The sequence below is a fragment of the Giraffa tippelskirchi genome, chromosome 9, assembly GCF_054371585.1.
Source record: "Giraffa tippelskirchi isolate mGirTip1 chromosome 9, T2T-mGirTip1v1.2.pri, whole genome shotgun sequence".
Taxonomy (NCBI): domain Eukaryota; kingdom Metazoa; phylum Chordata; class Mammalia; order Artiodactyla; family Giraffidae; genus Giraffa; species Giraffa tippelskirchi.
The window spans coordinates 114409292-114421688 of NC_137283.1; the positions used below are offsets into that span (position 1 = coordinate 114409292).

The 12397-nt window shown below is 33.0% G+C and overlaps 1 protein-coding gene across 4 annotated transcripts in view; it reads right to left on the reverse strand.

Annotated features, from left to right (window-relative positions):
* Window positions 1-12397, reverse strand: part of GRIK2 (glutamate ionotropic receptor kainate type subunit 2) — an 840407-nt gene that overhangs the window by 160879 nt on the left and 667131 nt on the right. For all 4 annotated transcript variants that reach the window (XM_081530944.1, XM_081530945.1, XM_081530942.1 and 1 more), the window contains one exon: window positions 606-829. In XM_081530944.1, coding sequence (XP_081387070.1) covers window positions 606-829 — 224 coding nt within the window. The remainder of the gene's footprint in view (window positions 1-605; window positions 830-12397) is intronic.

The following is a 12397-nucleotide window of genomic DNA, read 5'->3' on the forward strand; positions in this document are numbered from 1 at the left end:
CATTATAAGATATAAACATATGCATTTTTCACTTAGGCATTTGAGTTTCTGATCCTGTGATTGAAATATACCCTACATGTCAACAAATATAATGCAATTTTTTGTGGTGATGTGATTATTATGTGAAAAAAACATAGACATTTTACACAGAAAATCATGATAGGTTTTTATACTTTAAAAGCTTATTTTTAATAATAGTCTTTTTTTTTAAAAGCCTCCTTTTAAATTTTACTACTTTGGTTTTTCTTATAAGTATTTCATTAATTTAACTTAGTAAAACATACTGTTTTGCTGTCTGATCCAAGATAAATTTTCAAAATGAGGAAATAACTTTTATATCATAGTGATCTGAACTGCTTAGTTTCTGATTAAGAAGAGTAATCGCTAACGTATCTATAGCTTACTGACATAACTAGCATGCTTTCTGCCCAAAAAGGCATCAGAGAATATTTTAATAAGCTATATCACTTAAAAGTTCATTATTCTACAGCACTCCATGGGAAATAAAGAAAAAGAAAAGTAAAATTGATTGTGACTTTTGACAATTATTAGTTAGAAAAAAGAGGTAACAATTGCCAAAAAAATCACAAAAGTGAGCATGTTACCTGGCTATGACAAAGAGCACACAACTGACACCCAAGTAAGCCAGCAGAATATACATCCAGATATCAGGGGAGAGAGGATTCAGGAAGGAGAAGACGCCTGGGTTTGTACCATTGGGCTTGCGGTACAAAATACTTATTCCAAGTGTCATAAAGGGCTTGGAAAAGTCGATGACCTTCTCTCGAACGTAGGTAATAGCCAGTGGAGCAACTGCAAGGTCAGCTTTCTGTAGAGAGAAACATAAAAAAGGAAAGAAAAAAAAATGCTTTTAAGTCACAAGAAAGGAGCAATCATATTAAATAAAACAAAGACTTTACACTTCAGAATTGTCTCAAAACAGTCACGTTAACATTTAAAGCATTTTTTACTCTGAAGTGAAGTATTTGATTTACTCTGCAACTCATTTCTATGATTTTCTAGATTAGCAAATCCGCAGTTATGGCAAGTACATATAGAAAGAAAAAATTGTATAGGATGAAAAAACTGAAAAAAAACTATCATACATTTAGTACCTGAATTATTATTCTATTAAATTAGCTCATAATATTTTAATTTGAACTTTATAAACAATATCAATTGTGATTTTCTAAATATTATGGTCAAACTGTAAATAATAATAATAATAACTACCTCAAATTATTTAACTGATAATCAGGAAACATTTCTTTTACTGGTTTTAAAACTATACAGTTAAAATGTTTTAGCCTTTAAACAGTTAACATTCTGAAATCCTCTTTTAATATGATTGTGTTTACTGCCTCTGAGTTTTGTTTCTATCTCTCTAATTTGTTTTCTATTACTTAATGAAAATCCTTGCAGCCTTGCCTAAACAACATTAGGAAATTAGTTTTTCAATTTTCACAAAGTTGCTAATTTTCCATGGTAGCTTAAATATGTTAAATTACTAATGCTTTTTACTCATCATGTTAGAACCATCTGTCAGGGATCAACTTAAGCTCTAACGTATTTCAAAAAATAATTGTAATATTTTGAAATAACAAAAGAATTTATTTCAACCTATGATGGGAACCTATATTTATAGGTTTTATAGGTTCATAGGTTGTATAGGTTTATTTAGGTTTATAAAACCTAAATGTAGGAGCTTTCAGAGAATATATAGAAATGCTCATTTAAAAGAGCTACAGAAAGATGTACAACAAAATGAAATTGGCCCTCTACTGTTTTCTTGCCTCAGGAATTGTTGGAGGACTTAAGGAAGAAATTTCTCTAAGAGGCTGTTTGTTGATGATATTATTCTGATTATGCGTTTGTGTGCATTTGTGTGTTGTGGGGGGCCGTGGGAGATGCTTGGATAGAATATCTTTGATAGTAGCAATGGAGAAAGACAGACATTTCCTAACAACCATAAAGAAAAAACAGATCTTCAGGGTCCTGGGAAGAGTACAATCATATTCCACATTCATAAGTCAAGGAATATCAACTTCACACTAATAATATCTCTGGAGCATTTGCTATACAACAGGCATTGTGCCAAGAAGGCTCCTCGAATTGTTACACTTAATTATTATACAATCCTATTATTAGTCCCAGTTTCAGATATGGAAAGTGAACCACAGATGTTAAAAACTTCATTGTCATAGTGCGGATTTAGCAATGGAACCAAGGGGATAAACCTAAGTTTTGGAATCTATACTAGAACTAACCAAGATGTGCATCTCAGAAACTGGAAATGGAACTGTGGAGACATCATTCATTCATTCATGACAGAGTTTGTAGAACTAGAAAGGGAACAATAATGCATAGAAGCAGGGTGGGAATTGATAGATTATAGTCTCAGAATTTAGAGGGTCAGGTGCAGAGTTCAAGCAAGTAGAGTATTTTCCACAAAAGAGATAGCACTTCCTCCAAGACAGAAGAAAAGGAAGTAAAGATCGTCTGAAAAAATAAACAATTTAGGGAAGGAAAGTGATAACTACAAGATTTTATATATATATATTTATATATATATATATATATATATATATATATATGGTTTTAAAAAAAGGACAACACAGAGTGGTAGTTTATTACTAATTTGGTGATTGAATTCAGCACAGTTTTATCATGTGTCACTTAACTTCATAACCTGTCCTCCTCCTAGGCACAAAGAAAGCAAAAATCTGTCACATATAAAATGTGTAAGTGAATATGCTTTACACTCATAAAATACTTTTTAGTTCATAAAATATTAACAAAAGTTAAGAAACAATTCAAGTAACATATATTAAGACAAATTTACATTATTCCAAAGATGTTGTTCCATAGGCTTATATTAATATGATTGACAAAGCATACAACAAATTTCAAAATTTATTCAGCACTGCCTAAAAAAGTTATGTTCCAATTATTAAAGGAAAAAAACCCCCACAAATATATGTAGTATGCTTCAATTATAAAATAAATTAATCATTTGAAACAAAAGATACAGATACTTTTAACCATTATCCAGCAACATGAAGAAATGTGCTGTGTGTTAGTTGCTCAGTCGACTCTTTGTGACCCCATGGACCATAGCCCACCAGATTCCTCTGTCCATGGAATTTTCCAGGCATTAATAGTATAGTGGATTTTGATTTCCTATTTCAGAGGATCTTCCCAATCCAGTGATCCAACCTGCAACTCTTGCATCTCTTGCATGGGCAGGTGGATTCTTTACCACTGTGCCACCTGGGAAGCCCTCAAGAAATGTGCTATCAAGCCACAAAAAGGCATAGAAGACCATAAATACAAATTGCTAAGTGGAAGATGCCAGTCTGAAAAGACAACATACTATATAATTCCATATATACGACATTCTGGAAGAGACAAAACTATAAATATTACAATAAAGAGATCAGTGGGTACCCGGATATCCAGAGATGAGAGAGTAATGAATAGGTAGAGCATAGAACATTTTAGGGCAGTGATGCTATCCTGTATAACACTGTCATGATGGATACATGACACTATGCATTTATCAAAATCCATAAAACTAAAAGAAATGCATAAAATGGAGGATACAAAGAAGAATGAATCTTAGTGAAAAATATGCATTTTAGCTAATAATATCAATAAAAGTTCATCACTTGTAACAAATGTATTACACTCATGTAATCTGATAATAAGAGCAATTGTAGGGAAAGGGGGTAAGATAGAAGGAGATATATGGAATCTCAACTTTCTGCTCAATTTTATAATAAACTTAAAACAGATCTTAACATGTCTATCAGCTATTTTTAAATGAGAGTTTTTAAACCATATCTTCAGTTAGTAGAATTCATGTTATATTTGATTAATTAAAACTAGGTTGCTAACTATTAAAAATAAAACACAAAATTTACTGAACATCACTTGTCAAAAATAAGCTATATCTAATGCACATCAAATATATTTTAAAAATCCATTTAAAAAATGAGACCTCAGAACTATCTTGCAGCAGTAAAGATGACCACTTACTTATACATTATAGCATTATCTGTTAATAAGCTCTAACCTCATTAGAAACCCACTAATAATATAATAATTTTGGAATCTAATCAAGGTGTTATTATATTAAAGATGTTTATAATGAGAGCTGTGGTATTTTCCCATCACACATCACGTTATTAAAGATTGAGCATTTGGAGAAAAGAACTTGATGGTAAAATAGAATCACTCCAGAATTTTCAATCTCTGTAGATAGAGGTTAATATAATTTAATGAATATTGATTTAGTAATTGATTTTATTTTAAAGAATAATGTATTCCTGGATTAGGAAGAGCCAGTAGTCAAAATTGATTTTTAAAAACGATTTCATCAAAAGAAATATAATAAGTAAATTGTTATGTGTCACATGAATAGTACAAACGAAAGGGAGAGTTCATGTCTACCACCAGATTGGGTCACAGAAGACCTTTCCAAACAATTATACTTGCATTACAGCTTGAAGAAAGAGCTTGAGATGACAAAGGTCTGAATTAGGAGGGTGATAATAGCAGGAAAAAGGAATATGTTAGCAATAGCTAGCATCAAATGGTTTCATCCTGGGCCAACACTACATTGCATTCTTTGCCCATAATAGTTACATCAATTCTCACAACAGCTAAACCAAATGTGTAGTGTGATTTCCTTTCCATGGATGAAAAAACCAGAATTGTGAGAGTTTAAACAGTTTGATCCCAAAGATGATTTAAGCATATTAATTTCCCACCATTTTCTGTATAATCATCCAAATATATCATGGCTAACTCTTCTGCTACAGATCCTATATTCACCTGCTCCAAATGATCTCCCCATTTCTCCACTATACAAATTCTATAAGACACATCTCTGATTCTTTTCCTCCAATGTAGGCTTCCCTGAACATTCTGTACATGTTAATTTCTCCTAAGCAAATGTTTATGCACTTATAAACTTAACCATGTAATTTAACATGCAACAATACTTTCTTGTGTTATTTCTGAGTTTTTCACAGGTAAGTCACCTAATAGGAGAGTTTTGAATGTACACATTGTTGCAATTGTATTATCAGAATGTAAGCACTTTGAAGCCTGCAGGCATTCTCTTCAATCAAAGCACATAGCACTGAATTGAGAGAATGGTAAAGTAGCTCTCCCTGGAAATTTCACAAAGATGTCTAAGCAGCACTATTTTATTAATTTAATAAGGATTAATTTACTATCATTCTATGTGAAGCTCTTCCAAATTGTCTTATTTAGCCCTTGATCATAATCAGTCCAACATCTCTAGGGTATTGGACAAATCTGACACCAAGGAATAGCTTAGCAAATGTTTGCTGAACACAGTTTCAATTTAAGTTACTAAAATGTTAAAAGAAAATTAAAAGGAAATCACTCAGAGAATTTTAAAATTAAACTTTTTTTTGATCTTGTACTAGAAATGAGATTTATTTGTACATTAATATAATTCCTAGTTAACTAACCATCTAGGGAGAACAGAATAATTCTTTTTGTGGAGTTATATAGCTAATAGCAGTCCTTTGATTAATGCTTCGTTAAAGATCAAGAAGAATGGTAGAATTTATTGGTGTAAGTTCTAATTCCATAATACAAAAATTAGATAATAAAGTATATCTTCATGAGTGTCACAATGACCCCAAATTTGATCATGTTAAGAAAACCATTATTATGAAGTCCAAGAATCAAAGAACATAATGATGTTATGTTATTTGTGACCTGATCAGTGAAACATCTTATGCATACTTCTGAAAGTTCTTGCAATTTAACAATGGAAAACCAGTTCTAAACATTTTCTTTTCCATAGTTTTGTGAAATGCTTAGTAAAAGGGTAAATTAACTACAGTGGTAAGTGCATATGAATAAATTGGAATGTTTTAACTGATTTAATTAAGACATTTAAGCTAGTTTAAAAAATGACGTGTATATAAAAAAAATGATGTGTATTAAATTAAATGTCACTTATCAGTGGTAGCTCACTTTCCCAAATTCTTCACAATGTATAAATGTGAACAAATGCTTTGCCTCTGTGTGTACTTTCAGAGAAACACAGTTCATTTTCTGTACATATGGTAGAGAGTCCTCCCAGTCAAAATCTTGCATGATACCTGCTTTCAGTCTTGCAAAATTAGTGTCTGTTCTTCATCTGAAAACCAGAAAGGTGTTTAGATTTTTTTCCAGCTGTTTCTTTCTTTTTTTTTTTTAATTGAAGGATAATTGCTTTACACAATTTTGTTGTTTTCTGTCAAACCTCAACATGAATAAGCCGTAAGTACACATATGTCCCCTCCCTTTTGAATGTCCCTCTCATCTCCCTCCCCATCCCACCCCTCTAGGTTGATATAGAGCTCCTGTTTGAGTTTCCTGAGCCACACAGCAAATTACCATTGGCTATCTATTATACACCTGGTAATGTAAGTTTCCATCTTGTTCTTTCCATAGATCTCACCCTCTTCTCCCCTCTCCCCATGTCCATAAGTCTATTCTCTATGTCTGTTTCTCCATTGCTGCCCTGTAAATAAGTTCTTCAGTACCATTCTTGTAGATTCCATATATATGTATGTTAGAATATGATATTTATCTTTCTATTTCTGACTCACTTCACTCTGTATAATAGGTTCTAGGTCCATCCACCTCATCAGAACTGACTCAAATGTGTTCCTTTATATGGCTGAGTAATATCCCATTGTGTATATGTACCACAACTTCTTTATCCATTCATCTGTCCATGGAAACTTATATTACCATGTGTAAAATAGATAGCCAATGGAAATTTGATGTATGACTCAGGAAACTCAAACAGGAGCTCTATATCAACCTAGAGGGGTGGGATGGGGAGGGAGATGGGAGGGACATTCAAAAGGGAGGGGACATATGTATACCAATGGCTGATTCATGTTGAGGTTTGACAGAAAACAACAAAATTCTGACATCTAGGTTGCTTCCATGTTCTAGCTATTGTAAATAGTGCTGCAATGAACAATGGGATACATGTGTCTTTTTCAGTTTGGGTTTCCTCAGGGTATATGCCTAGGAGTGGGATTGCTGGGTCATATGGTGGTTTTATTCTTAGTTTGTTAAGGAATCTCCATACTACCTTCCATAGTGGCTGTATCAATTTACATTTCCATCAACAGTGCAAGAGCGTTCCCTTTTCTCCACACCCTCTCCAGCATTTATTGTTTGTAGACTTTTTGATGATGGCCACTCTGGCCGGTGTGAGGTGATACCTCATTGTGGTTTTGATTTGCATTTCTCTAATAACAAGTGATATTGAGCATCTTTTCATGTGTTTGTTAGCCATCTGTATGTCTTCTTTGGACAAATGTCCGTTTAGGTCTTTTTCCCACTTTTTGATTGGGTTGTTTGTTTTTCTGGCATTGGGTTGTATGAGCTGCTTATACATTTTGGAAATTAATCCTTTGTCAGTTGTTTCATTTGCTATTATTTTCTCCTGTTCTAAGGGTTGTCTTTTCACCTGCTTATAGTTTTCTTTGCTGTGCAAAAACTTTTAAGTTTAATTAGGTCCCACTTCTTTACTTTTGTTTTTATTTCCATTACTCTAGGAGGTGGGTCATAGAAGATCTTGCTTTGATTTATGTTATAGAGTGTTCTGCCTATGTTTTCCTCTACGAGTTTTATAGTTTCTGGTCTTACATTTAGGTCTTTAATCCATTTTGAGTTTTTCTTTGTGTATGGTGTTAGAAAGTGTTCTAATTTCATTCTTTTACATGTAGCTGTCCAGTTTTCCCAGCACCATTTATTGAAGAAGCTGTCTTTGCAACATTGTATATTCTTGCCTCCCTTATCAAAAATAAGGTACCCATAGGTGCACGGGTTTATTTCTGGGCTTTCTATTTTGTTCCACTGGTCTATATTTCTGTTTTTGTGCCAGTACCATACTGTCTTGATGACCATAGCTTTGTAGTATAATCTGAAGTCAGGAAGGTTGATTCCTCCAGCTCCATTCTTCTTTCTCAAGACTGCTTTAGCTATTCGGCATCTTTTGTGTTTCCATATGAATTGTGAATTTTTTTGTTCTAGTTTTGTGAAAAATGCCAATGGTAATTTGATAGGGATCACATTGAATCTGTAGATTGCATTTGGTAATATAGTCATTTTGACAATATTGATTTTTTCTACCCAGGAACATGGAATATCTTTTCCTCTATTTATGTCATCTTTGATTTCTTTCATTTAAAAGACCTTTCTGGTCTTTTTTTTTTTTTTCAAATGTGCATTTCTTTAATTTTGAAAAATATACACAGGAGAAGCCATGTGTTTTACATAGGAATACAAACATTAACAAAGCATTTCTCATATTTTCCAAAAACTCTATTCTATATGTCTGAAACTTATAAATTAAATACATCAGAACCTTTTAAGTTAAAATGAGATCCCTGAAACTACTGGATATGCTTGACTTTTTCTCAAGATCAAATGAACAGAGAATGTGAATATGGTTTGTGTTAAATAAAGTTTATTGTTAGCTTTATTGCCTATAGTCTATAAGATGCAACTGTATTGTGGCTTTGCAAACAGAATACATTTCTTAAAAAGAAACTGATCGAGTTTTCCATACATATAACTCTATATGATAGATTATAGTGCAACACTATTGTTACATAACTATAGAAATACTATAGTACCCAAGAGCACAGGGTAAACAAAAGAAATGCAATCCTGAGCCATCTGAAAAAGATGATTTGATGAATCCTTTTAAGTGTAGGTTTAGAAAACATGGAGTGGGGGAAAAAATACATGCACACTGAAGTCAGGAGTGAAATACATTAAATATCTGTTCAGCAAGACACATGTGGGGGCAAATGGTGAATTTCACACACATGCACACTCACTCATTCTCCCATTTCTTCTCCTGGTACCAGAAAGACCTTTCTGGTCTCTTCAATGTACAAACCGAGTTATCATTTCTTGCTCAGAAATCTACTGACTTCCAACACACAGAGAATAAAATCTAATCTCAGCCTACATCACACTGGCTACCTCATCAATATCAGTTCCAATCACCTGCTGGTCTTAGTTGGATTACTCTTGTTCCAACAACTCTGGTCCCCATGCTAATTTTCAAACTTGTGCACACATTTCTGTTCAAGGTCTTTCTACGTGCTATCCCTTCTGCCTGGAAATTGTGTCCCTCACAATTCCACATAGCTTATTCTCTTCGTTCATGTATGTGTCTGTTCTGATGTCAGTCACTCAAAGGGATCTTTCCTGACCATTCATTCTATCATATTTATTTACTGATCACATTTTCATTTGCTTCATATAACTTATCATAACCTGAAATTATGTCATTCATTGTCAACCTATTCCAATAGAATAGAAGTGTTCCTTTAGAATAAGGAGTTTCTTTTATTTTGTACAATTCTATATCTCCACTAACTAAGTACAGTGCCTGACACAAAGTAGTCATTAATTAACAAATTAATTAATAATTTATAATAAATAATAAATAAATTAATAAACATTTTAAATGAATGAGTAAATGCATAAAACTATCACTATTGCTAACCTTACCCCCAGCACTCCCCAAACTTCTTTACAGAAGATAATATTCTCGAGGTTCACCTTCTGACTGATGTTTTCTCCTAAAGAATTCTTCTAGATTGGTTTTGTATCATTGTTGTCATAAAGACCACACAGTAATAAAGATAAAAATATTTAGGGAAAACACTCATTTCCTTTTCCTTCAGACCACTGATATTTTTAGGTCTCTGTTTCTGGCAACATGAAAGAGGGATGTATAAGTTATATAAATTTCATATCAAAGTTTAAACTTTCATCAATTGTATATATAACATACTGTATACAACCTAGTATCCAATTTTTAGATTTACAAAAAAGCTTATATTTGAAAAATATGCTTTATAGTTGCTTTTCACCAAAGTAGCAGCCACAAGGTCCACAATGGAAAGTAAAGTAGTCAAATGAGTTTTTAAAACAAGGATTATTTCACACTTGAACACCTGGCTAAGGACAACAGAGAAAGAATTGAGAGAATTCTGGTTATGCAGTGGCTAGGACACTGCACTTCCACTGCAGAGGGCATGAGTTCAATCCCCCGCTGGGAACTAGGATCTCATGCTGTATGGAGCAGACAAAAAAAAAAAAAAAAAACCTGCAAAGTCAAAAATTAAACACTAACAGTAGTAGATTCAGCTGCTGCTTCAGCAGCTGTCACTTTATTAGTGCTTAAGTAAGCCTGCTGATAATTTCAAATGATATTGACTAAATCTACCAATCTTGCCACTAATGACAGAATGAAAAGGAACTTCTCAACTGATAATTCTTTAGAAGAGCCATGACTCCAAAACAATGATTTTTGTTTTGGTGGTGAGAGATAGGTGGTTACTTTTTTTAACTTTTGTTTTCCTTTCATTCCCATCCAGAATATGATTTCATTGTAAGCTCGCAACTGAATGGTTTAGAAATTAATATTCCTATACTAAAATTGTTACCTCTTTTCTCACTGCAATGTTTCCATGAAATTTATATATTTATGGATTAAGCTTTACTTAGCTCCTTCAGGAAAAAAAAAATAGGTTCACAGAAATTGAAGTTTTTTTTTCACATTGATAATTTCAAGAAAGCTAAATTTCAAATAAAAACAATTGGAAACATGTTAATATTTCAAAGTGGAATTTAGTATACCTATTATATACATAAGCAAAGCACTGAATGATGGTGTCACTGACATTTTATTTCTGGATTTTTGGTATTATAGATTTCCTGATTTTAAAATAATTAAAGTATTTTAAAATTATAATTTGAGTTAAAATATTTTATTCTGCAAAAGACAATCACTTAAGTAGGAATGATATTCTATTACTTTCTACAGTTACTATGGTTGTATTTAAACATACAGTAAAAACAACATCAGGAAAAAAATCCTGAAATATTATTCAAAATGTTATTGTATATTCATCTAACAAGTACTTGAGAAGTGAGAGGTGTTGAATCACAGCTTTGACACAAATTTATATGGATGTTTCAAACCAGAAACTAGAAACAAGTCAACATGGCATTTAAAATCTCAGGTTGGTTCTTGACCCTATAAAACATTCACACAATTCATTTTTACTGAATTAAGCTATTATTTCCCCTATATACCTTCAGCTTTACCTGCTTTCATATCCCAGTTTAAATGCTCCAGGAACAGAATTGGTGGACCAAGGAAAACTACTACCACTAGAACGGATGAGTATAAACTACAAGGAACTGTCTTAATGGAACTGTGAACTTATAATTCTGCTCTAGCAAACCATTCTTCAATGGACAGTTGATTAAGCACACTGAATTTCCAGGATTTATTTTAAAATAATAGATAAATTATAAGAGTTGTAAATAATCAGTTATTAAATTTTTCAGTTATGAGCAGTTTATGTTAAAAATGGACATTACTTAGTTTAGAATAAATTTAGAATTAACTTATTCAGACTACTTCTTGCAATAACATTCCTTCACAAGGGATTATCAAAATCTGACTATGCACCAGGCCTGGGCAAAGTTTAGGGTACAAAGGTGTTTATGACAATCTCCTTTCTCAGGTGACAGCTGCACAGGAAAGATTAACATAGAAACAACTGGAAAGATATAATAAGTATTTCAGTTAAAGTATGTATAGGGTGCAACTGTACTATAATTTTACTTACTTGCCCAATTGTTACTCTAATGGATAGTGTTTGATAGTAGAAAACTGAATGCAATATTAAGAAAGAGATCCGTAAAACAAAGGTTAGAATTTTCCATTTATTATTTTATCTAAGCTACCCCATTTTCGGAGAAGGCAATGGCACCCCACTCCAGTACTCTTGCCTGGAAAATCCCATGGACAGAGGAGCCTGACAGGCTGCAGTCCACGGGGTCACTAAGAGTTGGATACAACTGAGCGACTTCACTTTCACGCATTGGAGAAGGAAATGTCAACCCACTCCAGTGTTCTTGCCTGGAGAATCCCAGGGACGGGGGAGCCTGGTGGGCTGCCGTCTATGGGGTCACACAGAGTCGGACACGACTGAAGCAACTTAGCAGCACTCCCATTTTGGTCCTTCTTTCTGCCTTCCTTCCTTCTTTCCTAACTCTTTCTCTTCTTTCTTTTTTACTTCCCTAAAACCAGAACAAATGACTTTTTGTGTAGTTGCTAAAAACCTTATGCAATAGAATTAAATGTCTAATTTCAGATGTAGAAGAACTTAATGGAAATCATAAGCGAAAATGTTTTTATTGAATGAAAGTTGACTACCTACTATTCCAGCCTGCTTAGATGTTATATCTATCCATTGTACTAGAATTGCACATCTAAAATTTTTAGAAAATTTCCAAATTCAGAAAGAGGCTG